The sequence below is a fragment of the Caretta caretta genome, chromosome 23 (assembly GCF_965140235.1).
Source record: "Caretta caretta isolate rCarCar2 chromosome 23, rCarCar1.hap1, whole genome shotgun sequence".
Classification (NCBI taxonomy): domain Eukaryota; kingdom Metazoa; phylum Chordata; order Testudines; family Cheloniidae; genus Caretta; species Caretta caretta.
This window is the reverse complement of record NC_134228.1, coordinates 2864789-2891277: the sequence shown is the minus strand read 5'-3', so window position 1 is coordinate 2891277 and position 26489 is coordinate 2864789. Positions and strand designations below refer to the sequence as shown.

The window sequence follows — 26489 nt, the reverse complement described above, 5'->3', positions numbered from 1 at the left end:
TTACCCCTCTGTCGGAGCAGCTGGCGAGAAGGAACTGAGAGGGTGCCGGGTTGGCAGGGTCCCATATTGGGTGCCATGAAGGCATGACTCCAAGGGGCACCCAGGCCGACCCGACGGACCCATCGAACGTTGCCCTGATGAATTTGACTTGCACCTCTACTAAGGCCCGGAAGCGGCCCTTGATCAGCCAGTCGTTGAGGTAGGGGAACACTTGTACCTGGCGCTGACAGGCCGAACGGGAGGACTGTGAACCGGTAGTGGTTGCTGCGCACCACAAATCTGAGATATTTTCTGTGGGACGGGGTAATCACTATATGAAAGTACATGTCCTTCAAGTCGAGGGCAGCATACCAGTCCCCTGGAGCCAATGTCAGGATGATGGAGGCCAAGGAGACCACGTGGAACTTGAGTGTCTTGATGAATTTGTTGAGTTCTCGCAGGTCCAGGATGGGCCTGAGGCCGGCTTTGGCTTTCAGTATTATGAAATACCAGGAAGAAAAGCTCCTGCCCCTATAGCCCTGAGGAACTTCTTCCCCTGCTCCTAGCGAGAGGAGCAAGTGCTCCTCCTGGATAAGAAGTTGCTCATGAGAGGAGTCCCCGCAGAGGGACGGGGAAGGGGGGTGGAAGGGCAGGAGGACTGAGAATTTGAGTGAATATCCCCTTTCTCACCATGTGGAGCATCCAGCGGTCTCCCAAATGAAACTTATAAGAAATCTACACTAACCATAACTATTGCGCTAACTGCAATCACTATAACTATGTACACTAGGCTAGATACTGGAAAGCAGGCGGCAAGAAGGAACTGAGCGGGTGGCGGGTCAGCAGGGTCCCATATTGGGTGCCATGAAGGCGCGACTCCCAGGGGCACCCAGGCCAACCCTGCGGACACTGCTAGGGGGAAAATCTTCCAGCCGGTGTACTCACGGCACGCGCACAGCTGATTGGAATGGACAGGAACACGCACCCGAAGAAGACAGACACTAGTGTTACTACAGAGACGGCACATTGCTCCTCACCAGTTCAGAGGCTACAAAGACGCCACATCGGTAACACAAAGATGCCACGTTGTGACTACTCAGGGGTGTAGCCCGCTGTTGAGCTGGCTAGGGAATCTGGTCAATAAGAGGGTCGCTCAGCCCTGCCCACGCTCGTAGCCCCAAGAGACCGGGAGGGCTGGGGGAGGCGGAGGGGTCCATGACAGGGTATCAGGCGGGGCGGGCGAGTCCCTGACGAGAGCGGGGAACGTGGCTCATGGCGAGGGCACCGGAGCACCCCGGTTCCAGCATGGGGGGCCGGGGCAAAGGGTGCGGTTAGTACTCAGTGCAGATCGGGAGAGGCCGGTTCCAGGCTGCTGGGGGCAGGGCCTAAGCTGCAGGACATGCCACGTGGAGCCACGGAAACACCCCCGCCTCCCCCGCAAGGCTGATCAGAACCCCCGGGCCTGACACACCCTGGGGAGGGGGGAGACGGCACGGCATAGCGACCACCGCAGCTCCCCGGCTGGGTCTGCCCACCACAACAAACCAGCCCCCCCACAACTGGGAGACCCTACCATAACAAACCAGCCCCCCAGAAGACCCTACCGTAACAAACCAGCACCCCCTGCTGGGTCTGCCCACCATAACAAACCAGCCCCCCCACTACGGGAGACCCTACCGTAACAAACCAACCTTCTCTGGGACACCCTACTATAACAAACCAGTACCTCCTGCTGGGTTTGCCCAGCATAACAAACCAGCATGTGCAACAGAGTGGATAACCTTGATTGTTAAATAAAAAATAAAATAAAATCAGAGGGTACTTTAAAATTTAAATCAGATTTTTTTAAACATTTAAATTAAATGCAGGTTTATTTTTTAACAATAAACCTATTTAAAATTAAACTGGAAACTGAGAACCAACGTCACAGCCTAAATTTATGAACTGTTAAAACATTTTAACCCAAATACAGAAACGAAGATTCAGCCCATCCATATCTGCTGCCAAATTTCCCAGCAAGTCGTAGCATTGAACATGTGCAAGTCCCCAGCTGAGCCCCAAGAACCAGAGTTTGCCGATGGGCTAAGACGACTTGGGGAAGGGCAGAGAGAATATTTTAGCCGTGTCCGTTTATTCAACTAGTTCAATTCACTGGCCAGGCCACCCAAAGTTCAGCGACCGACTGGGAGACAGTTTCCAGTCTTGGAGAGGACGAGATCTACTAGTTCTTCAATCCTGAAGGCCATGGTAACCAGAAACAGCTACTACATTTCGCTAGCCACAGATGCTTCCTTTGTTGAATAGATCAGCTAGTTTTCACTGCAAAACGCTGCCCAATAAACTTTTTATTTTTTAACATTTCCAGCCCGTTTGCTTTCATTCAAACGCTGGTTTTGCGCAATTGTCACTGAGTTGAACATTTCTACCCAAACAGGGCCTGACGCAAATCATACGTAAAAACTGAGTCGTAGTCTAGCAAACGAGACAGGCGCCATTCGCCCTTCTCTGAAATAATCACAACCATAGAATGGCAGACCAGACTCTGACTCTGGGCAAGCTTTAAGCAGCACGAATGGTCAACAAACGCCTGTCGCTGGGGTGTACTGTCCTAACCGGCAGAAGAAGTCCCAAATGTCGTGAAAAGGCTCAATATTGCTGCCGATCGCCACGGCCGAATGGTCACCAGCTGACAGGAATCAAGCCCTCGGCAGGGAAATCACTAAAAGGTACAAGTGCAAAACCTGATTCACAGCACTGATTGAAATCAGCGTTTCCAGCTGCTCCCTTGGACTGAGAGCAACACAGACTCGGCAAGGAGCGACCCTACCATAACAAGCTGACGTACATAATCCAGCTGCACACAGGACCCCCGTCAGGATAACAAGTGAGCATGTGTGGCCAAGTAACCTCAAGGAGACGTGCGGTAATACAGCAGCCTAGCACCCACGTGCAACACAACAACCCGTGAGCACAGCTCCGTGCTTGAGAGACCCTACAATAACAAACCAACATGCTTAGCTTGTGCTTCCTCCCCCAGCCCAGCAACCCTGAGATAACAAACCGATGAGGCCAGCCTCAGCTCCCTCCAATGAACCCGTCAGCACAGGCAGACTGGCACTCACAAGCGACCCTACAATAACAATAAGACGGAGCTGCCCCTCCCCCGCCGGCCACAACACACCTGCTGGTGACTTCCCACCCCGCAAAGGTTGGGCAGGGCTCATGTTGGGGGGCAGGGGGTTCTGATCAGCCATTGGCATTGGAACAAGCCCGCCGGGTTAGAAAACAGACCAAGAAAATGCCCGGAAAAAGAAACCACCACAGAAGCAGGTTATTTACCATTTTCCCGACGGATGACTGGGGGCGCCGGTGAGAGGGGGATGGGGGGAGCGGGGAAGGGGGGGGAAGAGGAAGAGAAGGGGAGGAGAGAGGAGGTGAGCGCAACACGTCACAGCACAAAGGAAAAGGAGATGATTAAAACCAGATTAACGCCATTAATGCGGAGTCAGAGCCGCCCTGGGCGGGGCAAGGGGGCGTTATTACAATCCGGATTAATAGCAGCGCCTCACTCTGGGGGGGTGGGGGAGCCCGCAACCACACGGCAGCTGTGAACACAAACCGAGGGCGGGGAGGGGCCGCGGCGGAAGGAGGGGGAGGGGGCCCTGGTGTCCCATCAGCTCTGATCTGCAGGGTTCCTCCAATGGAGACGGGAGGCCGGGCTAGATGGGCCCGGTCCCGTGAGACCGGTTGATGCAGCCCTTCCCAGCAGCCGCTGCAGGATCAGCTCCCCCCCCAGGAATTCCCGTGGGGGCAGGGCGGCCCTGACTCATCTCACTGTCCCGCCCATAACCTGCCCTAGACATCCCCCCTTCGCTGGGCAGTGCCCCCGGAGCCTGCCCTCCCAGCCCCCACTGCCCACCCTGAGAAGGGATCGAACCCTGGACCTGCGGATCCAAACTCCCCGGCTCAGAGTCAGGCCTGTTAGCTCAGAGGCTCCAGCGGCCACAGTCCCAGCACTGGCTGCTAGGTGCTTCATTTGCGTGAGTGACCCTGCCCCAGGGGCTGCTGGGATTGGGGCCTGAGATCCCCCAAGGCCATCACTCACTTGCTGTGGCAGCATCCCGGCACCCTGGTCAAGAGGGCGGGGGGCAGAGATCTGCTGGACTGGGGCTGAGATGTTGGGGGGGGCGGTCTGGGCTGGGGCTGAGACATGGGGCAGCGATCTGCAGGGTCTGGGGGCAGCAGCCAGGGTGACGGGGGTGGGGGCCGCGTGGACTCACTTGTTCCTTCCTCAGTCACCATGCCTAGTCCCTCGGCCTTGTTCTGCCGCTCGAAGGCGTTGAGGTCCAGGACACTGCAGGGAGAAATGGGGGTCAGGAGAGGCCGGGGGGGAGGGAAGTGGGGTGACCCTGCCATCAATATCAACCCTCCACCCCCCCAGTGCACGTTGGGGGAAGGGCCCACAGCCTAACACAGCCAAGCCCCCTCCCCCCGGGGGTATGGAGTGGGGGGCCGATGGGTGCTCGCCCCGGCATGCTGGGGGCTGGGAAGCAGGGCCATGCAATGCCACTCTGGGCAAAGGGGATCGATTTCCCTGGGGGTCCCTCCACGGCTGGCTCCCCATAGTAACAGGGCAGGGAGGGGGAACAGCTGGCAGCAAAGGGGGGTAAAAGGAGAGACGGAGACGGGCCAGACGCAGGAAGGAAAAGGAGGTCGGCAGGGACCAGCTCGGCCTGCGAGGAGGGAGGGATGGAGGCCGGGACAGAGGGGCAGAAGGGGACACACGACGGACGGTCCCGCTCACCTGCAGGTCTGCATCAGGGCCTGCACGCTATGGAAAAAACCCACCTCCCGCTTCTCCTTCAGGTAGTCCAGCATTTTCTGTGGGACAAAGACAGCGGCCCTGAGAGGCGACTCAGCAACTACTCCCTCGTTACTCTGCATACCCATTAGTTACCCAGCTGTTACTCAGCCTGTCCTCCCTCGTTACTCAGCCCGTTACTCGGCCTGTCCTCCCTCTTTACTCTGCATGCCTGTTAGTTACTCAACTGTTACTCAGCCCGTCCTCCCTTGTTACTCAGCCCGTCCTCCGTTGTTACTCTTCATGCCTGTTAGCTACTCAGCTGTTCCCTGCACATCCTCCCTCATTACTCAGCGTGTACCCATTAGTTACTCAGCATGTACTCCATAGTTATTCAGCCATTACACAGCACCTTCTCCATCATTACTCAGTGCACATTTACTCATTACTCAGCTGTTACTCACTGCATACTTGTTACTGAGGGGATAAGCCCTCTTTACCCCACACTCCTTCACCTGTTACTCAGTAGTTACGAACGTGTTACTTGGACGTGACTGGCCGGTTACTCAACACGTGGCCGTGCTGCTCGACCTTCACTCAGCTGTTACTCCCGGGCTCAGCGGGAGCTTTGCCTGTGTAAGGTCTGAGTAAAGTGCTGGGGGCCTGGCCCTGGAGCGACGCCAGCATGGCCGTACCTGCTGCACTTCCATGTTGCCTCCGTTTAGGATGGAGATGCCCAGCTTGAGTGTGGAGGACACCATGGCACCTGGCTCCCCTGCCGACAACCAAGGCAATGCTGGTTACCAGCCTGGCATGTGGCTCACCCCCCAACCTGCCAGCCTCCCGTCAAGCCGCCCCGCTGTCCCTCCCCAGGCGAGGGTCCAATCTCACCTTTGCAGGCGCTGATCATCTGCAGCACCATCTCGGCCGCCCCGCGGTTGTGCAGCCGCGACTGCTGGTAGAGCAGCTTCTGCTTCTCCATCTCCTTCTCCTGTGGGGTGGAGACACAAGGGTCAGCACAGGCAGGGGCTGGGGCAGGACTGGAGGTAGGGAGCGGATCACCTACCTCAAAGGACCCTTCGGCCTCCTCCTCATCTTTCTCACCACCTTCCTCTTCACCTTCTTCAATGTGACAGCTCTGGGGGTGAAAGGGGATCCAGAGTGAGGGGTGCTTGGGAGCCAAATACCAATACCTGCTGCCCCCCCTCCAATCCAGATACTACACCGGTACTCTGGAGATACTACGTCGTCACTCTAGAGATACCACACTGCCAGTACCCTGTTACTTTAGAGATGCAACACCATTATTCGGGAGATACTGCATTATTACTCTGAAGATACTATATCATTACTCTGGAGATACCAAACGGTCAGTACTTTGTTACTCCACATATACTAAACCTCTACTCCAGAGACACTACAAAGTTAGTACACCATTACTCCAGAGATATTATAATGGTGCTCCAGAGATACTGTGCCATTAGCACATTGTTACTCCAGAGACATTATGCTGTTACTCTGTTGTTACTCCAGGGATATGACACCGTTACTCCAGAAACACTATAACTGTTAGTACTTTGTTACTCCAGTGACACTACATTAGTACAATGTACTCCAGACTCATGCTACTACTCCAGAGATACAAAGTTGTTACTCCATCATTGCTACAGAGATACTACAACATTACAAAGTGACACTACCTAGTTACCCCAAAGCTACTACATCGCTGCTCCAAAGATACCACACAGTCATTCCAAAAATATTATACAGCTGCTATGCCATTGCTATTCCAAAGATATTTTGCCATTACTCTTAAGTTACTACACTGCTACTACTGCCCACAGGGCTGTGACTGGGGGTTTTCCTCCAGCCACTCCAGAGTAGCAGGAGCAGAAGTTTGTGAAGGTGTGGGGGAAGGGTAAACTGCCCTTTACTGCAAATCTGGTTTGAGGGGAGAGTCTGGGGAGGGAAGGATTCAGATCCTCTGCTGCTTGAACACCCAGAGAGCAGGGTTCGAATCCGGCTCCACTCATGAGTCTGACGGGCTCTCCTGAGACTGCTTAAACCAACCTCGGTAAATGACGGGGAGGGGAAATGGGGCGACACACTGGACAGGGAAGGGGGCAGTGGGTGGGACGTGCACTGGGAGGGGCCGGCGGTGCTGGGGGGGTGAGACGTGCTGCAAGAAGCTGATGTGGACTTGGGGTCACTCACCTTCGCCATGATGTCGGCGTAGGCCATGTACAGATAGTCCTCGTCCAGTTTGCTGAAAGGCAGCGCACAGGCCAAAGTCAGAACCAGGACCACACGCTCCAGAGAGGCCAGCTGAAGAGTTCTACAACAGAGCCTGGACTCCACCCCACTCCTGAAGCCAGGGATAGAACCCAGGAGTCCTGGCTCCCAGCCCCCCTGCTCTAACCCTCTCCCCTCCCAGATCTGGGAATAGAACCCAGGAGTCCTGGCTCCCAACGCTGCCCCTGCCCCCGGCACCCACCTCTTCTCCGTCAGCGCTGTACGGCTGAAGTGCAGGATGAGCTGGTGCAGGGGGTCAGGCTTCTTCTCCACCTGCTCTTCCTCCTCCTCCTCCTCCTCGCCCGGTTTCTATTCCCCCCAGCAGGACAGGGGAGAGTCAGCAGCTGTGAACCCGCCCAGCCCGGCGGTGCTGGGAGCCCCATGAGTCCCCGCCAGAGAGAGCCTGGTGTGCCCGGCTTTCCCCACTCCCAGCCCACGGGCCCAGGAGCCTGCCCCTGCTCCGCTTCCACCCTTTCCGCCATCACTTCCTCCCCCCCAGCCCCCCACCGCTGACGTCCTGCTGCCCCCAAGCCCCTGGGGCAATGGTGAGAGAGCAGGGAGCGGGAGATAACGGAACCCAGTGCCCGGGTGTGGATGGGACCGGGGCAGGGACAGGACCCAGGCGTCCTGGCAACCGGGCAGGGACGGGACCCAGGCGTCCTGGCAACCAGGCAGGGACGGGACCCAGGCTTCCTGGCTGCGGGATGTGGAAAGCTCAGACCTCCCCCGAGCCCCCGCCCCCTCCAGCACCCGCCGGCTCACGGCCAGATCGTCGATCATCCTGTCCTCAAAGGCGTGCTCCTCCGTGACGATCCAGGCCAGCTTGTAACTCTCCAGGAACATGTTACAGGCCCGATGCCTGGGGGAAGGGGCAGATCAGAGGCCTGGCAGGGGGTTGGGGGGCAGGGATTGACCCAGACCCCCACCCCAGCTGCACCCACTGAGCAGCCAGCATCCCACCTGGAGCCCAGAGCCGGGGGTGGGGGGTGACAAGGGTGGGGGGCTGAAATTGCACCCCTGTGCCGGGGAGGGCAGAGATCCTGCGGGGTAGTGGGGAAGTGTGGACCCTGCAGGGTGCTGGGGAGCACTGTGGATCGGGTGGGTGGGTTGGTTGTACAGGGAGCTGGATCCCATAGAATGGGAGGGCATGGGCCACATGGCAGGGGGTGTGGTTCCCCCTCTCCCAGCAGGGGAAAGTTGGGGGGCGTGGATCCCCTGGCCGGGGAGGATAGGGGGCGCGGGCCCCGACGGGGGCAGATGCGGCGCTGACCTGGGCATGTTGTAAAGCGGCGTCATGCGGAAGCAGGCGACCACGGCACGACGGCGCTGCTTGGACAGCAGCTTGTGCCACACGGCCTTCTTCGACTTGTAGGGGTGCTCGGTCTGTGGGGCGACGGGGGGGGGTTAGAGCCCCAGACCCCACAGCACAGCCCCTCCCCCGTGCTGCGCCCCCCACCCCGCCGCCCCTCACCTGCTCCAGGTGGAAGAGCACAGCCGACACCTCTTGCACCCGCCGCACGATCTTCTCGGGCCGGTTGGCGTCCTCGGCCTTGCCCGACATCTCGCGGTACAGGGCCATCTGCCAGCGCATGGACGCAGGGTTCTCGCACTGCCGGGGGGGGGGGGGAGGGGGCTGTCAGACACGGCACCTCACGGGGATGTGCATTGGTCTATGGGGCAAGGGGGCGCAGGCCGGAGCCTGGGTGCCCTGGGCTAGGGGCATGGTGCTGGGGGAGTAACATGGGAGAGGGCCCATGGCGCCTGGGGGGCTGAGAAAGGGGGACCGGCCCATGGCACCCAAGGGTAAGGAGAGGCTGGTCTGTGGCACCCGGAAGGGGGAGAAGGTGGGGCCAGCCTATGGCACCAGGGGAAGTGAGGGGGCTGATACATAGCCCCAGAGAGGAAATGACGGGGCTGGTCCATGCCACCCAGGGGGCTGAGAGAGGGGCTGGCTCTTGGCACCCAGGGGGAAAAGGGGGGCTGGCCCGTGCTGCCTGGCGGGGGGAATGGGGCCAACTCATGGTGCCCTGGGGGGGAAATGGGGGCTGGCCCGTGGTGCCCGGGGGAGAAGAGGGGGTGCTGGCCTTTGGGGAGGACACTCACCTTGCTCTGCAGGTGCAGGTTGTTGTTAAGAACATCCCGCACCTCCTCGTCGGTGTCTTTCTGTGGGGTGGGGGGGCACAGAGTTTGTCACTCGGGGGGGGGCACACGGAGACCCAGCTGCCCCCCCAGCACAAGCCGCTCCCCCCCACACAGCTGCTTATCACCGCCTCTCCTCTCCAGACTCACTGCACCCCCAAGGGCAACAGCCCCATCCAGTTCCACCGCTGGCTCCTCCCCCTGTTTACCCTGGCTCCTCCTCCACTCCCCCGGCTCCTCCCCCTGCTCCCCCCAGCTCCTCCCCTGGCTCACCAGGGCATAGCGGCCCTTGGCCAGGGTGATGAGCTCCTGGTCCGTGGGCGAGCACATGTTGAGGCCGATGGGCAGCATCTTCTTCAGCGTGGCCACGATGAGCGAGGTCTGCACGGAGTAGCGATCTCCCCGCCGCTTCTTCTTGGTCCGCTCCTGCTCTGAGCTGCCTGCCTGGGGGGTACAGGGGGGTGTCAGGGTGGGGCCCCGGCAGTGACCCTCCCCACCCCACAGTTCTCTGCCTCCAACCAACATGCCAAGGCAGAAGCGTCCGGCCACAGCAGCGCCCCTCCCACCCTGAGAAGGGTACCGGGCTAGCCCCACCCCCACCAAGATGGAGGGGTGGGGCTTCCCAAGGGGGGCGGGGCTTCCCACCTCCATGGGGGGAGGGGAGGAGCAGGGCCACTTTGAAAAAGGTGAAAGGGCAAAGATGGCTGGGTAACCCCTGGGGGATTTGAGGAGGGGCATCCTCAAGGACTAGGATAGCTCAACTGGGGGGGCTGCCCCCCCAGGGGACACGATCGCTCAGTCACGGATGCTGACAATTCAGAAATCTCCAGTTCTGAACCCGCCGCCCAGCCCAGCCCCTCTGTGTGAGCGCAGCCCCTGGCCGGCCTGGGCCGCCTCACCCCCCACCCCGGTACAGCGGGGGGCTCAGGGCTCCCTGAATCCACCTGGGAACGGCCAGTGAGCTCAGGCCGCAGGAGCCCAGGGTCACCTCAGCAGGAGGGCTGTGGACCCAGCAAGCCGCCAGGAAGCACAGGGTCCGAGGGAGCTGACCGGGTGGAGGATGGTGGGGAAGAGGCTCCCCCCACGTGTCATGGGCTGCATGGGGGATCCCCAGGCAGGGGACGGAGACATCACCTCAGGGACACCACAGCTCTTCCCGGGGCAGCCCCTGCCAAGCTGGGGGCACGAACCGGGAGGGGACGGCGCAGACAGCTCTCCCACCCCCCAACAGCTGCACCCCACCCCACGGCACACACAGCCCGGCAGGCAGGCAAGGCAGCATAATCTGCCTGCAACATCCCTGTGCACCGCCTCCTCCCCTGCTCCGGCTGGGATGATACAAGGGGTGATTATGAGCTCCGTGATCCAGGGGTGGGAGGTCAAGAACAGGGACGGGACCTCACTCCTCCCCGTCCCCCACTCCCCAGCTTTGCACAGCGAGAGCCCAGAGGAACCAAACCGGTTCAGATCAGGAGCCGGAGAGAGCTGGCCTGGCGCATGCAGCTTCGGGGCTGAGAGACAGCTGGGGGCAAGGAGCAAACGCTGGGGAAGGGGGGGCACAAATCCCCCGCGCTGGGCCCCAGGTCGCCGGTGAAAAGCCCCGGCAGAGGGAAGGTGGCTCGGGGCCGGTGGGCTGGGTGTGCTGATAGCCGACGGGCCGTGGGCTGGGTGCAGAGTGGGCACCGTGCGACGGAGCGGGGTGGATTGACCAGGGAATGGCGTCGAGTTCTGCTGGGACTGTCTGCACGGGGGATGGGAGAGCCGGGGGTGACTCCACGGGAAGCCTGTCACCTGAGCTGGGAGGGGGTTGCACCCAGGTGACACCTTTGCCCAAGAACCTGGACAAAGGCTGGAGCAGGAGCCGGTGGGGGAGAAGGAGTGAGACCGGGGGAGGGGGGTTTTTTGGTTTCAGTTTGGGGCTGGGTGGTCAAATGCAGGGAACCCCAAGCCTGGCGTCTAAGCTCCCTGCCCCGTAGGAGGACTTGACTGAGAGTTCCCGGTTGTACCCACAAGTTCTGTTTTAGACCGCGTTCCTGTCATCTAATAAACCTTCCATTTTACTGGCTGGCTGAGAGTCACGGTGAATCCCAGGAAGAAGGGTGCAGGGCCCAGACTCCCCCACACTCTGTGACAACTGGTGGCAGCGGTGGGATCTACTGCACCCCGTGGGCGGCGCTTCCTGCAGTAAGTGACGGGGGAGCAGTAAGATGAAAGGGGATTGACGAGGACCAGGCGTGCTGAAGGCTCAGAGAGGAGCGGTTGCAGGGGGCGGTTAACCCCTGGGAGTGTGTGACCAGAGAAGGACTTTTGCAGTAAGAGGGTCCCCTGGGGGATTGCAGCGAGCGGTCCCAGGGGCGGAGGAGTCTGCAGCTCGACCCTGGCAAAGAGGTGGTGACCTTGGGAAGGGCTGGCACCCTACGGGTCCTCCCTGGAAACCGTGGGGAGCAGCGAGCACACAGGCCTGCAAGTGGCCACCAAGGAGATGTACACCAAGCACCTTAAGAGCGACCTGGTGGAGCTGTGCAAGCAGAGGGGGCTGCACATTGCGAGGCTCACCAAAGAACAGCTGATTGCCCAGCTGGAGGAGGGAGATCGCTCCAAGGAACTGATCCCTGTCTCGGAGGGAAGCAGCCTGGCAGATGCAGTGCAGGCACCAGTGTCTGTCCCAGCGGGAAGTGAACAGACGGCTGCTGAGGGCTTCCCAAGATCCCTCCTACCTATGCCTAGGGGAAGGGCTGGGAGGAGCCCTGTGAATACTGAGGGCACTGTGACCCCTGCGGCCAGCAGGGGATCCTCCCAGCAGAGCTCCTCATTGCTGGATCTGAGGTGGCTGCAATGGGAGAAGGAGCTCAAACTGAGAGAGTTGGAGCTCAGGCAGCGGGAACTGCAGGAGGAGCGGGAAGAGCAGCGTCAGGAGCAGGAAAAGCAGTGTCAGCATGAGCTGGAGGAGAAGGAGAAACAGAGGCAGCATGAAAAGAAGCAGAGACAGCATGAGCTGGAGTTGGCCAGGCTGAGGAGCAGCGAGTCCCCGGCTGCGGTGAGTGAGGGGGGACCCAGGACGGCATGGAGCTTTGATAAGTGCCTCCTGGCCCAGCGTAAAGAGGGGGAGGACATGGATGACTTCCTGGATGCCTTTGAGATGGCCTGCGAGCTGCGCCAGGTTGATCCTGTGGACAGGCTCCAGTTTCTCACCCCCTTACTGGATCCCAAGGCCGTGGCATTGTACCGCCGACTGGAAGGGGCGGAGAAAAGGGGCTACAAACTATTCAAAAAGGCCCTGCTTTGCGAGTTTGGGCTGACTCCCGAAATGTACCAGGAAAGATTCCAGAGTCAGCGTAAAACCCCTGAGGCCTCATATCTGCAACTAGCCGTCCCCGTGGAGGGATATGTCACCAAGTGGGCAGAGGAGGCCCAGACGAAGGAAGACCTGGTTAAACTGATCGTACTAGAGAAACTATATGAGCGGTGCCCATCCAACCTGAGGCTATGGTTGGCGGACAAAAAGCCAGAGAACCTGCAACATGTAGGGCGGCTGGCCGATGAGTTTGTGAAGAGCCAGACAGGGGGTAGCAGGGAGGAGTCCCAAAGGAACAGGTCCACCACGATGCAGAGAGAGAGTCACCACGGGACCTCCCAGCGGGGAAATATGGAAAACCCCTTCCCAAGGGAACATTCAGCCTCAGGGCCAACTGACTGGCTCGAAGGGACCAACGGGACATGGGCTGCTATTACTGTGGCCAGAGAGGCCACATATGGACCCAATGCCCCAGGCTCAGGGACAGACTGAGCAGACCGAACCCACCCAGGGTTAACTGGGTAGGGACCCAGCTGGAGGAGGGGCAGGCTTCCCAGACAAGGGGGGCTGACAGCTTATCAACTGCTCAGGAGGTGGGAGGGCCCCAGGCCAGCTCCTCTGGGGGGCTGGATGCCCCGGACTCAAGGTTCTCCGTTTACAGGGGGGGCGCGGGGCTGTCCCTGCGGAGAGAGTGCCTTGTTCCCCTGGAGGTGGATGGGAGGAAGGTCAATGGATACTGGGATACGGGCGCGGAGATGACGCTGGCCCGGCCTGAGGTGGTGGCGCCAGATCGGGTGATGCCCAACACCTACCTGACCCTGACGGGGTGGGTGGGATCCCGTTCAAGGTGCCCTTAGGGAGGGTACACCTGAAATGGGGGGCCAAGGAGGGCCCCAAGGATGTGGGGGTGCACCACCATTTGCCCACTGAGGTGTTAATGGGAGGGGACCTGGGGGACTGGCCAAGCAAACCCCAGGGTACCCTGGTCGTGACCCGTAGCCAGAGCTGGCGAGGGGCACCGTGCCCTGACCTCGGGGAGGGTACCACACCGGAGGCGCAGGACCCTACCCTGGTGGGGAGGGAGGGCCGAGGGGCACGGCTCAGAGAGGCTGTGGCCTCAGACCCAGCCAGTGAGAGGGAACCGGGCCCCATCCCTTCCCCAGCCGCTGAGTTCCAGGCCGAGTTGAGGAAAGATCCCTCCTTGCGGAAGCTCAGGGATCTGGCCGACCTCAGTGTGGGACGGACCATGAGGAGGGATTGCCAGGAGAGGTTCCTGTGGGAGAAGGGGTTCCTGTACCGAGAATGGGCTCCCACAAGGGAAGTGGAGTCCTGTGGGATCAGGAGGCAGCTGGGGGTCCCCCAGAAGTATCGCCGCAAGCTACTGTCCCTGGCCCATGACATCCCCCTCGCAGGGCACCAGGGAATCCGGTGCACGCGGCAGAGGTTGCTACAGAACTTTTACTGGCCCGGGGTCTTTACCACGGTCCGGCAGTATTTCCGATCCTGTGACCCCCGTCAGAGGGTGAGGAAGGCCTGGGACAAGGGGAAAGCGGCTTTGAGACCCTTGCCCATCATAGAGGAGCCTTTCCAGAAGGTGGCCATGGACATAGTGGGACCTCTCAGCAAGAAGACCCGGTCGGGGAAGAAATACGTTCTGGTGGTGGTAGATTTCGCCACCCGCTACCCCGAGGCAGTGCCATTAGCTTCCATTGAAGCAGACACCACGGCAGATACGCTCCTGACCATTTTCAGCCGAGTGGGGTTCCCCGAGGAAGTCTTGACAGACCAACTTCATGTTGGCCCTCCTCCAGTGCTTGTGGGAGAGGTGTGGGGTCCGGCACGACTGGGCCTCAGCTTATCACCCCCAGTCCAATGGGCTGGTGGAGAGGTTTAACGGGACGCTAAAGATGATGCTGAAAACCTTTATGAACCAGCACCCGCAGGATTGGGACAAGTACTTACCTCACCTGCTGTTCGCGTTCAGGGAGGTGCCCCAGGAGTCTACCGGATTTTCGCCTTTCGAACTGTTATATGGAAGGAGGGTGAGGGGCCCCCTGGACCTGATGAGAGACGAGTGGGAGGGGAAGGCCACTCCCGATGGAGAGTCAGTGGTGGAGTATGTCCTGATCTTCCAAGAGAGACTTGCTGAATTCATGGGCCTAGCCAGGGAGAATCTGGCCAGAGCCCAGAAGAAGCAGACGGTCTGGTATGACCGCAAGGTGCAGGCCCGCGCCTATGCCACCGGGGATCTGGTGATGGTTCTCATCCCCGTGAGGAAAAACAAACTACAGGCCACTTGGGAAGGTCTCTTCAAGGTTGTCAAGCAGCTAAACGAGGTAAACTATGTGATGGAGCCTATCTAACCTGGCACACCACCGCCGGGTGTACCATGTGAATATGATGAAGCCATATTATGCCAGGGGGAAGGTGGTGTTGGCCGTGTGCGGACATTGGGAGGAGCAGAGAGATGACCCTTTAGTAGAGCTATTCTCTGGGACCAGAGCTGGTTCCCCCCTGGAAACAATTCCCTTCTTTGATCGGCTAACCCCTGCCCATCAAGCTGAAGTCAGGGGGGTGCTGCATCCGTACCAACAGCTGTTTTCCAACCAGCCTGGACGCACTAATCTGACTGTCCACTGGGTGCAGACAGGGTCGCACCCGCCGACAAGATGCTCCCCCTTCCGAGTCACCGGGAAAACTGCACAGGACCTGGAAAGAGAGATCCAGGACATGCTGGCTTTGGGGGTGATCCAGCCATCTACCAGCCCTTGGGCCTCGCCGGTGGTGCTGGTCCCCAAAAAGGACGGGTCGGTCCGGTTCTGTGTGGACTATCGGAAGCTCAATGCCATCACTGTATCTGATGCCTACCCCATGCCCAGGCCTGATGAGCTCCTAGACAAGCTGGGAGGAGCTCGGTACCTTACCACCATGGACCTTACAAAGGGCGACTGGCAAGTGCCGCTGGATGCAGATGCCAGGCTGAAATGGGCCTTTATCACCCCTCTGGGGCTCTATGAGTTCCTGACCCTGCCTTTCGGCCTCGAGGAAGCGCCGGCCACCTTCCAGTTCAGATGACAGGCTCAGGTCTCCTCACTCCAGTGGAGTCACCCCTGCCTCTCCCATCCCCCATGCAGACAGTCCCAGCAGAACTAGACGCCATTCCCTGGTCAGTCCTCCCCACTCCCTGCTCCGTCACACACCGTCGCTTGCCCAGCCCCCGGCTTGCCGGCTCCTGGGACGTGCGACACAGGGTGCCGTGGGCACGGGGAGCGGGCTGGGGAGGACCCCGCCGCTTTGGGGAGGGGGGGAGACTGGGGGCTGACGGATCAGACACAGACACAAGGCGCCATGCGGTCTCTGTGCAGCCGAAGAGAAGTGAGACGCTACCTGGCCTTCTCCAGACTAAAGGAACCCGGCCAGGAGAGAAGGGGAGACAAGACAGAAGAGACATGTTAGATGGGCCGCGAGCCCCCACAGTGGCTGCAATGCACGCCCGGGATGAGAGCGGGGCCACCCGGGGCATGGGGGTACCCCCAGCGTAGATCCGTGGGGGCTCATCGGACGGCGCCCTGGAGGTTACAAGGGGGGCTATGGCAGAATAGCGCCCCTGGTGGTTAGATCGGGGGATGACAAGACAGCACCCTGTGGACTGGATTGGGGGAGGGGGAGGGGGCGCATGGGACCACCCCCCAGCACCCATAGCCTGGATCAGGGTGGCTTAGAGTCCCCGGGCAGCCCCCCGCCAGCCCCACACACAGGGCGGGTGGCTCGATCAATCCGCGCCCCTCGGCCCCCATTCTCCGACGGTGCCGTGAGCTCTGGGCTCCCCGGGGAACCCGCCTGCAGATGACCCTACAGCGGGGCCGCCCCCTCTGCCCACGCGGCCGGACCCGAGGGCCCTCGGGTCGAGATTTAGCACCAAACATCGGTGCCTGGAGTCACACAGGCGTTTGAGCATCTGGAGCAGGGGCCATGGGGGAGCCGGGTCGGGCAGCATCCAGGTGGCCCTTCCGGCGTGAATCCCCCGCGATTGCCCTGCCCCACAGGCCCCGGGGCAGGGCTCCCCTGTGCCCCACATCGCCTCACCTTGGACATTTTACTTTTGCTGTCGGCCGTCAGAAAGGACATGTTGTTAATCTCGTTCTGCACCACGAAGTTCTGCTCCTCCCGCTTGAAATTCTGGGAGAGGGGGACAGGGTAAGCCGAGACCCCAGTTAGAGCTGATCCCCCACAGCCCAGCACCCCCTGCCGGGCCCCTGCCCCGCTCCCCGCAGCACAGCGCCCCCTAGTGATCTCCCACCCCACTCCCCGCAGCACAGCGCCCCCCGCTGAGCCCCCGATCCACTCCCCAAAGCCCAGCGTCCCTGTCGAACCCCTGCCCTGCTCCCTGCAGCCCAGCGCCCCCTATTGCCACGCTGGGGCACTGGGGTCAGCACCGCTTATTGAGCCCTGACCTCCGGCAGCACAGCGCCCCCTAGCGCTCCTCAGGGATCCCCCATCCACACAGGACCCAGCCCCAATTCTGCTTAGCTGGGGTCCCTTCCCACCCCTGCCCCCGGCACCTCCCGCCTGTCCCCGCGGCTGGCTCCTGGCACCTCCCCACTTATCCCCACACCAGCCCCTGACACCTCCCACCCGCCCCCGCTTACATGCGACTTGGACCAGTAGATGAAGACCTCGCCCACCATGCGGAAGAGCTCCTCGGCGTCCGAGTTGGGCTCCATCAGCCACTTGGCCCTGGGGACACACAGGGCACCATCAGCAGATGCCCGACCTCCGCCTGGCGCTGACAGGGCCCCCTTTGCCGGGGAGGGTGTTTCCGAGCTGTGGCTGGATTTGAACCAGGGAGCGGCTGGAGTTCTGAGGGGGCGTGGCTCTCCCAGGCTGGGCCCCGCCTCCTCACCTGGCACATGCAGCAGGCCATGCCCCCCCGCCCATGGCATGCCCCAGCCAGACCTCGCCCCTCCCTGTGGCATACAGAGCAGGCCCCACCCCTGCCGTGGCTCTCCCGGCTGGGCCCCGCCCCTTGCCGTGGCTCTCCCGGCTGGGCCCCGCCCCTTGCCGTGGCTCTCCCGGCTGGGCCCCGCCCCTTGCCGTGGCTCTCCCGGCTGGGCCCCGCCCACCTGTTGTTGTCCACGTAGCGGATGAGCAGCGGGTAGAGGGCGTACAGGTCCCGGCAGAGCACGGAGAACTCGTCACGGATCAGCAGCTCCGCGTCCTCCGACTCGGTCTTGGCCTCCAGCCGCAGCTGCTCCTCCTCGGCCACCACCTTCCCCGAGCGCTTCTTCAGCTTCTCCATGGTGGGGATGAAATGTGAGCGCAGGAGCTCGGGCCGCGCCTTGCTCACGATGGGCTGGGCGAAGACTGGGTGGGAAGCGGGTTGGGGGTCAGGGGTGAGCCAGCCAGATGGTGTCTTCCCCCCCCGCCGCCCCCGGGTTGGATCAGAGCCATGCCCCCTAGAGGGGAAAGGTCCTGCGCCCCATTCCCTGCCCCCCTGAGCCAGCCACCCCCAGCCCTGGGGCCGGATTGGAGCTGGTGACCCCTAGAGAAGAAAGGCCTCATGTCCCGTTCACTGCCTCGCCCCACGCCCCCGCTAGCCAGTCAGCCCCCCACATGGGAGCCAGCACCCCCTAAAGGGGAAAGGCCTTGCACCTCATTTCCTGCCCCCTTGAGCCAGCCAGCTCCCCCTGGGTCAGAGCTGGTGCCCCCCAAGGGGAAAGACCCTGTGTCCCATTCCCCACCCCCTTGATCCAGCCAGTCCCTGCCCTGGGATTGGGTCAGGGCTGGTGCCCCCTAGAGGGAAAAGGCCCCGTCTCCCATTCGTCGCCCCCCTGAGCCAGCCAGTCCCCTGGGTCTGAGCTGGTGCCGCCCCCAGGGGAAAGGCCCCACCCCAGCCCCTGCCCCTGGTACCTGCCAGCCTCTTCATCCAGGAGGCCTCGTCGATGCCCAGGTTGTTGACGATGATGCGGAGAATGTTGCCAAGCAGGGTGTTGAGGTGCTCGGAGGTCACCTGGGTGCACCAGGGCCCCTGGGGGAGGGTCTCGGGGCCCCGCTCCCACCAGCGGGGCAGGTAGTTGCAGAGCATGGGCAGCGTGACCTCGATGACGTGCGGCATCTCGGTGTAGCGGGCGCCCGACTCCGCCAGCCCGCTGATCTCCTTCATGAGCCGCTCCAGCTCTGGGATGTCGGGGCACATCTCCTCCACGCAGCTGGGCAGCCCCAGGACTGCGGGGGGGCAGGCGTGAGCACTGGGGGGACCGGTCAGCGCCAGGGACGCCCCGTGGGGAGGGAGGGTTACCCGGGGATCCCCCGAGGTGGGCAGAGTTACAGGGGAAACCCCATGGTGGGGGGTCCCTTGGGAATCCCCCAGCTCCAGGGACATCACCGCAGTGGAGGTAAGGAGGGAGGTCACACGAAATCCCCCAGCTCCAGGGAATCCCCATTGTGTAGGGGGGTTCCCTGGGAACTCCTGAGTACCAGGGACATCCCCACAGTGGGGTGTGGGGGGGGCTCACATGGGAGTCCCCCAGCTCCAGGGACATCCCAAAGGGGGACGGAGCCGTAGAGTGCGGGGCCCTTTGGGCTCTGGGGCCCTTTCCCAGGACAAGCCCCAAACCGCAGACACTGGGGGAGCCGACGGGGGGGAGGGGCGACGGGGGGCACTCACTGGCGCGCTCCCGCGGCGACTTGGTGGTGTAGACGGAGCAGGGGTTGTGCGTGTTCAGATGTGGCTCCAGAAAGGCCACGGGCATTGCGGCTGCCAACCGGGCCAGGCACTCACCCAGGGCGGGGCGTTGCCTGGGGGGGCGGGGGGGGAATCAGAGACCCTTCAGCTGGGCACTCGTCCCCAGCCCAGCTCTGTCCCATCCCCCCCCCCAGCTCCATCGCCCCTGTGCCCTCCCCTCTGACCACCCCCCCCGTGCCCACCCCTCGGACCACCCCCCCCCGGCTCCATCGCCCCGTGCCCTCCCCTCGGACCACCACCCCCCGGCTCCATCGCCCCGTGCCCTCCCCTCGGACCACCACCCCCTGGCTCCATCGCCCCTGTGCCCTCCCCTCGGACCACCCCCCATCATCCCATCTGTGCCCCCACTTATCCTGTTGCACCCACTGCTTGTGCCTCCCACCCCACCTCGGTCGTCCCTTCTTGTCCTCGTGTCCCCCCCGCCCCAGCCCCCCAACTCACCGCTCCACGTAGGGGTTCCTGGTGGTGCCCAGTGAGTAGATGCTACACAGGGTCCGGTAGCAGGAGACTTGGACATCGTCCACTGGGGGGGGAGGGGGCAGATCAGGGGGGGCATCGCTTCTCCCACAATCCCCCACATTTGGCTTGGGGGCAAACCCGCCCCCACCTCAAAAGGCCCGGATTTGGGTGGGGGAGGGGCCACCTTGCCTGGCTCTTGGCGGTGATTCACCATGGAAAGGGGGGCCCTGCGGCTGGGGGGGCCCCCGGGTGGGGTGGGGAGGCGCCCAGTGCTGCCACTTGGTGCCGGTCACGTGGGTGGCGCGGATTGTATGGGGCCTGGGCTGCCAGCTCCTGCTGGGCCATGGGGGTCCGGCCCCACCCCTGGTACCCCTCCCCCTGCTGCCCTCAACCCCCCACCCCTCCAGATTCCCTGCCCGCCCTCACTTCCTCCCTTGCGCCCCCCCCTCCCCAATCCCCAGTGCCTCCCTCTGCCCTGGGTGCCCACCAGCACCCCCCACTCCCTGGCACTCCTGCCCCTATGGCCCCCCCCGCGCGGCCCCAGCCCCCCCTTACGGATGACGTCGTCCCCGAACTGGTGCTGGGCGATGTGCTCGAAGAGGGAGGTGAGCACGGGGAGCAATACCACCGTGGTGTAGTTGATGTTCTGGGCCACGCCCTTCACCTGGGTGCGGGACTGCGACACCTTGCCCAGCTTGAGGTTCTCCACCATCTTCTCGATGTCCTCCGAGGCACTCTCGAAGAACGAGCGCAGCCCGGCCTTGACGATCTCCGGCCCTGACTTCATCACCGTCCTGCCACGAGAGTGGCTCAGCCACGGGGTCTCCGCGTCCCCCGCCCCGCGCCCCACCCCAGAGGGGACGCATCTCCGCGCCGGGCAAGGGGTCCCTAGTTCTGGGCATTGTCTCTGGGCAGTGAAATCTCCCCTATTTCTTTAGCTCCCGCCTCTTGGTCTCAGACCCCGCCCCTACCCATGGCTCTGTCTAGCCCCAGTCCTGCCCCAACAGCCACTCCGGGGAGGGGACCCAGCCCGAGGGGCTCACCTGGCATCCAAGGAGCGAGCCAGGATGTGCAGGCAATTCACCACAGCTGCGGCGTCCGTGCCTGGGGGGAGAGACCCTGCATCACTGGGGAGGGGGGAGTCAGGCCTCTGGGGAAGGGGGGATCCAGGCAGAGGGGACAAGAGACACCTGCTTGGCTACACGCCTAGGCCCTGCACAGACTGGGAGAGGAGCAGGGCCACAGCGTGGGGGGCAGGGATACAAGGGGGAAGTGAAAGGGGTTGGGACTGGGGGGCAGGACAGCCCCCGACAAGCCCAGAGTAATCTGGGATGGGTCACAGCTGCTCCCTCTGGGGTTTGGCTCAGCCCAGCCCCCATCCCCCAGGGCTGGGCGATGGGCAAGGCCAGGCGCCCCACCCACCCCCAGAGAGCCCAGCCCCACGGTGAGGGGCGCTTACCGAACAGAGAGACCCGGTGCCTGACCAGGGCTGCAAGCTTGCAGAAAAGGCTGAAGGGAGAGGGGGAGAGAGGAAAAGAGAGAGTGAAAGAGAGAGACACTGCAGAGGAAGAGTGCACACGGGGCAGAGATCGGAGGCAGAAAAGGGAGGAGGATCAATGGGGCTCTCATCACTCCCCCATTAACAGCACTTGCGGGTAGGGAGCCCTGGGTGGGATGGCAGGGGCTGCAGGTTGGGAGTGAGGGGCACTGGCAGAGCTGGGGGGGGGAAGCCCAGGGCTGGGTTAGCAGGGCTGCAGGTCAGCAGCGAGGGGCACCAGCAGAGCCCCACACCTGGAGCTCTGAGTCAGCATGCGGGGGAGAGCGGGGGGAAAGGGGGTTAAGCCTCTGGCTGCCACCTAGCTGGATGGGGGCCTCTGGTCTGACGCACACCTGGGGCCAGGCTGCGCTGAGAGTGACGCCCAGGTATGGCCCTCCACCCCTGCCCCCCCACTGTACTCCCCACTCACCTGGTGATCATCTCCTTCTCCTTGTTGGAGGCATGGCCCCCGCTGCCCAGCACCTTGGCGGGCGTGGACAGGAAGTAGAGACAGTGGTTGTGGAAGTACTGGTTGATGAGAGGCAGCAGGATCTGGGGTGGAGGGGAGGAGGTGGGTCAGTGGCAGGGAGACATCACCACGGCGGGCAGCAAGCCTGCACCCCCACCCGCCACCCTCACGGGCTGGGGGTGAACGTCAGAGCCCCCACAGGGAGGAGATGTGACCTCCCCCAAATATGTGGCACAGACAGTGACCTGGGACAAAGAGACCTCCTCCCACACCCCGGAGATGGAGGGTGAGTGGGGACGACGGGGAGCCAGAGTAACAGCGGCGTTAGCTCACCCTGGCTCCGTTCCCTTCCCCTGCGACCTGCCAGTGCCGATAACACCGGCGCTCCAAGGGCAGACGCCCCGGGGCCGATAACACCGGCGCTCCAAGGGCAGACGCCTCGGGGCCGATAACACCGGCGCTCCAAGGGCAGACGCCCCGGGGCCGTATAACACCGGAGCTCCAAGGGCAGACGCCCCGGGCAGCCTGCGCTACCTGCCAGTGCTGATAACTCCAAGGACACAAGCACCAGGCAACCTGAACTGTGTTACAAAGGCAACAATATCCCAGCCTCCAGCACTTAACACTCCCCCATGACTCAGATGCCCCTTCCCCCGGATCCAAGCCCCTCACCCACACCTCCATGGCTCAGGTACCCCCTCCCCACTGGAGGAGCCCCGCTTTGATGGCAGGGGGATGGACCAGTCTGGACAAACTGACCTTGGCGAAGAACTTGATCTCCTGCTCATGGGGCGATTTCTCCACCCGCCCGCTGCTCACCACGGCCTCTGCAAGGAGACAAGATGCTGTGAGTGCCTGGGGGGCTGTGGGGATTGTTCCCCCCTCCCCGACCCTGGGACTCTAGGTAGATTCAAGCTTTAACACATTCAGGCAACTTTTCCATATTTCTGCAGATGCCTCCAAGCCCCTGGGGAGCAGCTGGCATGCAGGAGAACCAAGGAGTCCTGGCTCCCATCTCCCCTGCTCTAACCCCGAGACACCACTCCCCTCTCAGAGCTGGGCACAGAACCCAGGAGTCCTGGTTCCCAGCCCCTCCTCTGATCCCTGGATTTACCACCCGCACCAGAAACAGCGTGCGGTCGAGCCTCTGTGGGTCCCCAGTGGTACTGGGAGGGGCAGCCAGGTGTGCATGGCAGGCTGTGCGCTCCTTACCCAGGTGGGCGATGAACTCCTGCGAAATGTCCATCCACTTGAGCAGCTGCTGCAGGAAGCCATAGGCAAATCGCTTCTCGATGGAAGACGAGTCGAGCTCCATGTCCTTCAGCCCCCTGTGAGAGAGCAGGGTCAGGGGCATTGGCCTCTCCAGCCAAAGCCCGAGGGGAACAGATGGGAAGATGGACCTGCCCCCAGGGGGGAACAGACAAGGTGACAGATCCCCGCCCCCCGGGGGAACAGATGGTGACCGACCCACTCCTGGGGAAGGGAATAGACTGGAGGGAACAATCCCACCCTTAGGGGGGAACAGGTGTGGGGGGCAGTTTGGCCCCCAGGGGCAATGGACTCTATGGCGTGATCCCCCCAAGTGGGGATGAGGCCTGACGGGCAGCCCACGGGATGTGGGGGAAAGGGGGCCCAAGGATCCCCGTGGGGCAGAAGCGCAGTGAGCCATGGAGAGGAGGTGTCCCGCCCCCACCTGGTCACGGCGTAGCCATTCATCTGTAGGAATTTGAGCAGCTCCTGGGCCTTCTCGCGGTCACGGGCCTTCTCCTTGGCCGTCAGCGTGTCGTAGGGCACCAGCAGAGGGTGGGAGCCGCCCCCTGCGGAGAGAGAGTCAGCCAGCCCCCCGCCCAGTCAGGTCCAGCCGGGGGCAGACTCTGAGCTGGGGAAGGCACAGACAGAGACGCTCCTGGGCCGGGGACGGACGGACGGATGGACACACTCACCTTTGGCCTCCAGCTCCTGCTTCTTCTTACGCCCCCAGGTGTTGTGATAGTTCTCAGCCAGCTGCTCCGCCATGGCCTGTGGGGAGAGGTGGGGGCTGTGAGCGATTCATCCCCTCGTGGGGTCCTATGGGGCCCACCAGCCAGGGAGTGTGACATATTTCACTCCACAGGGCACACCCGGATGTGCCGATCCCAGCACGGCCCACCCCCGACCTCCACGCCAGCTGGCCTGGGGGGTAAAAGGCCCAGATTGGGGGTGGGGACATGTCTCACCTGCAGCTCCCGGGAAAGCGTCACCCCCAACAGGTCGATGGGCTGTGGGTTGTAGCCGTGGCTGGGGTCGTAGGTTGCCTGTGGGGGAGGGATTAGAGTTTAGAGGGGCTGTTCCCCCCACCACCCCGCCAGGTTGTACCATCACTGCCCCACATTTCCCTTCCCCCAATCGCACCTCCATGCTGGCTGGATCTGGAGCCCCTCCCTCCGTGTGTCATGGCCCCTCTGGCGGGGATCCTCTGTGGCTCACAGGCTTGTGCTCTCGCCCACCCAGCTCTGAAGGCCCTCGCTGTGCAGCCTCCCGGCACCCATGGGGCTAGAGAGCTGCAGGTTCATTCCAGGGGGTGGGGGTGTCCCTCAGAGTGTCAGGCTGGCCATAGAGACCAAGTCACTCCCCGGGGGTGAACTCAGCATCAACGCGCCCCTACAAGCCCACCCTAGGCACCGTTCACTTCTCTGGATGGGCAGCTCAGTGCTCTCCTCCCACCACGGAGCCTGCTCCCAACGGCAGCGCTGGAGGAACCCAGGAGTCCTGGCTCTCAGCCCCCTGCTCTGACCACTGGACCCAATTCCCCTCCCAGAGCTGGGGAGTCCTAACCCCCAAAACCCTCCTCCCCGGCTCTAACCACTTGACCCCACTCCTCTCCTAGAGCCGGGACAGAACCCAGGACTCCTGAGCCCCCCCGGAGCCGCGCTGCCCTCACCTGGGCTGACTGCGAGATCTTCCGCGTCTTCTTCTTCTCCGTCTTCTCCTCCTCGCCCTCGTGGGGCTTCTCCACCATCCACTCCCAGGCGATCATGGCTTTGAGCGACTCCTTGATGGGCCAGCGGTAGATCTCCTTGTCCTGCGGGGCCAAGCCGGGTGCTGGCTCAGGGCTTGGGCGGGGGTGGTGGGGGGCAGGTAGCAAGATGGGAGGACGCCCCCCTTGGACTGCGGGCTGAGATCTGCACCGCTGGGGAGACGGAGGAGGATGGGGGGGAACCAGTGGGTTCCCAGGGTTTCTGCCCCGAACCTGTGCAGCCTGGCAGGCGCACTGGGGGGGGGGGTGGATGGGGGGGTGCAGGTGAGGGGGCCAATGGGCTGGGGCCAGGAGGGGGAGAGGCGGGTACCTTTTCAGAGAAGGTCTTGTAGGGGCGCAGCATGGGGTGGGTCTTGGCCTCCTCATCGATCGTCTCCCCGAAGGTCCAGTTGTTCTGGATCTGCCAGAGGAAAGGTCCCAGGTGTGGGTCACAGGGGTCACACCCAGAGGGGCTGGGTTGGGGGGTAACAAGGGAAGTCACATAGAGGGCGGAGGTCACGGTGTGGACCTGGGGGGTCATGGGGAGGTCACACTGAGGTCACGAGGTCAGGGGGTCCTGAGGGTTCATAGCAAGGGTAGAGACATAGGGGGTCATAGGGAGGTCACATAGGGGAAGCAGTGCATTGTGGGCCAGCGGGGGCAGGGGAAGCAGTGCATTGTGGGTTGCCGGGGGGGGGAGCAGTGCATTGTGGGCCGATGGGGACTGGGGGAGCAGTGCATTGTGGGCCGGCAGGAGAAGCAGCGCATTGTGGGTCAGCAGGGGGAGAGCAGTGCATTGTGGGTCGGCAGGGGCGGGGGAAGCAGTGCATTGTGGGCCGCGGGCCCCGTACCTTGTCGAAGGCCCACTTCTCATGCGTGTGCTCGGCGTATTTGTTGATGAAGGCGTCCAGCTTCTCGGGGATGATGACGCTGTGGGGGGGGGGGTGGAGCATCGCTCAGGGTGGAGCTTCCAAGCCGGGTTTGGGCACACGTGGCTTTGGGGGGCCAGGGTCTGGGGGGGGCAAACTCCATCCCGAAGGGACGCTGCCCCACAGCCCAGCACCGCCAAGGGGGGTGCCCGCTCCACCGAGCTCTGGGACAGGAACACCAGGGGACTGCAGGTTGGGAGTGGGGGGCACCGGCAGGGCTGGAGGGGGGCAGGGCTGGGCTGCTAAGGGGCTGTGGGTTGGCGGGGGGCTGCAGGTCAGGAGTGAGGGGCACCGGCAGGGCTGGGGACTGGAGGGGGGGGCTGGCGGGGGCCTGCGGGTCGGGAAGGAGGGGCACTCCTGGAGGGCGGGAGGACCCATGGCACCCAGGGCCCCCCCGTGACCCCGGTCCGGGGGCTCCTCACTTGAGGGTCTCGACGGGCTTGGGGTCGAAGTTGCCCTCGGCGTCGATCGAGGCCCTTTTCTCCATCCTGGAGCAGTAGCTGGCGTCCACGTAGTCGGGGGGCAGGGCACCGGCAATGGCGCACAGGCAGGGCATGGCCAGCTTGTACAGCTCCGCCCTGAACTTCTGCACGGGGGGCGGGGTGAGTGGGGCCCAGCCGGCACCCTGCCCCCAGCCCCCTCCCCACCCTGCCCCCCAGCCCCTCCCTCCCCGATCACCCCTCCCCATTCTCCCCCATCCTGCCCCCACTCCCCTCTCCTCCCCGATCATCCCTCCCCATCCTCCCTCCCTCCCACCCTGCCCCCCAGCCCGCTCCCCTACCCACCCTGCCCCCCAGCCCCTCCCTCCCCTCTCCTCCCCCGATCATCCCTTCCCATCCTCCCTCCCTC

General features: G+C 62.6%; 1 protein-coding gene across 9 annotated transcripts in view; it reads right to left on the bottom strand.

The window, feature by feature from the left end:
• The window catches only part of RYR1 (ryanodine receptor 1), a 99599-nt gene that overhangs the window by 20220 nt on the left and 52890 nt on the right, over nt 1–26489 (bottom strand). For 3 of the 9 annotated variants that reach the window (XM_075122347.1, XM_075122339.1, XM_075122342.1), the window contains exons 52-82: nt 26063–26226; nt 25563–25641; nt 25043–25132; nt 24637–24777; nt 23933–24010; nt 23660–23735; nt 23410–23533; nt 22929–23044; nt 22476–22543; nt 21678–21799; nt 21170–21219; nt 20754–20814; nt 20266–20504; nt 19693–19774; nt 19174–19304; nt 18417–18731; nt 17630–17870; nt 17156–17243; nt 16593–16685; nt 9485–9655; nt 9176–9235; nt 8544–8681; nt 8343–8455; nt 7835–7931; nt 7275–7381; nt 6995–7046; nt 5672–5918; nt 5476–5555; nt 4784–4860; nt 4260–4333; nt 3319–3336 (exon numbers count right to left, since the gene is read on the bottom strand). In XM_075122347.1, coding sequence (XP_074978448.1) covers nt 3319–3336; nt 4260–4333; nt 4784–4860; nt 5476–5555; nt 5672–5918; nt 6995–7046; nt 7275–7381; nt 7835–7931; nt 8343–8455; nt 8544–8681; nt 9176–9235; nt 9485–9655; nt 16593–16685; nt 17156–17243; nt 17630–17870; nt 18417–18731; nt 19174–19304; nt 19693–19774; nt 20266–20504; nt 20754–20814; nt 21170–21219; nt 21678–21799; nt 22476–22543; nt 22929–23044; nt 23410–23533; nt 23660–23735; nt 23933–24010; nt 24637–24777; nt 25043–25132; nt 25563–25641; nt 26063–26226 — 3592 coding nt within the window. Of the gene's footprint in view, nt 1–3318; nt 3337–4259; nt 4334–4783; nt 4861–5475; nt 5556–5671; nt 5919–6994; nt 7047–7274; nt 7382–7834; nt 7932–8342; nt 8456–8543; nt 8682–9175; nt 9236–9484; nt 9656–15893; nt 15909–16592; nt 16686–17155; nt 17244–17629; nt 17871–18416; nt 18732–19173; nt 19305–19692; nt 19775–20265; nt 20505–20753; nt 20815–21169; nt 21220–21677; nt 21800–22475; nt 22544–22928; nt 23045–23409; nt 23534–23659; nt 23736–23932; nt 24011–24636; nt 24778–25042; nt 25133–25562; nt 25642–26062; nt 26227–26489 lie in introns of all 9 variants that reach the window. The other 6 variants (XM_075122341.1, XM_075122345.1, XM_075122340.1 and 3 more) reach the window with 4 other exon arrangements.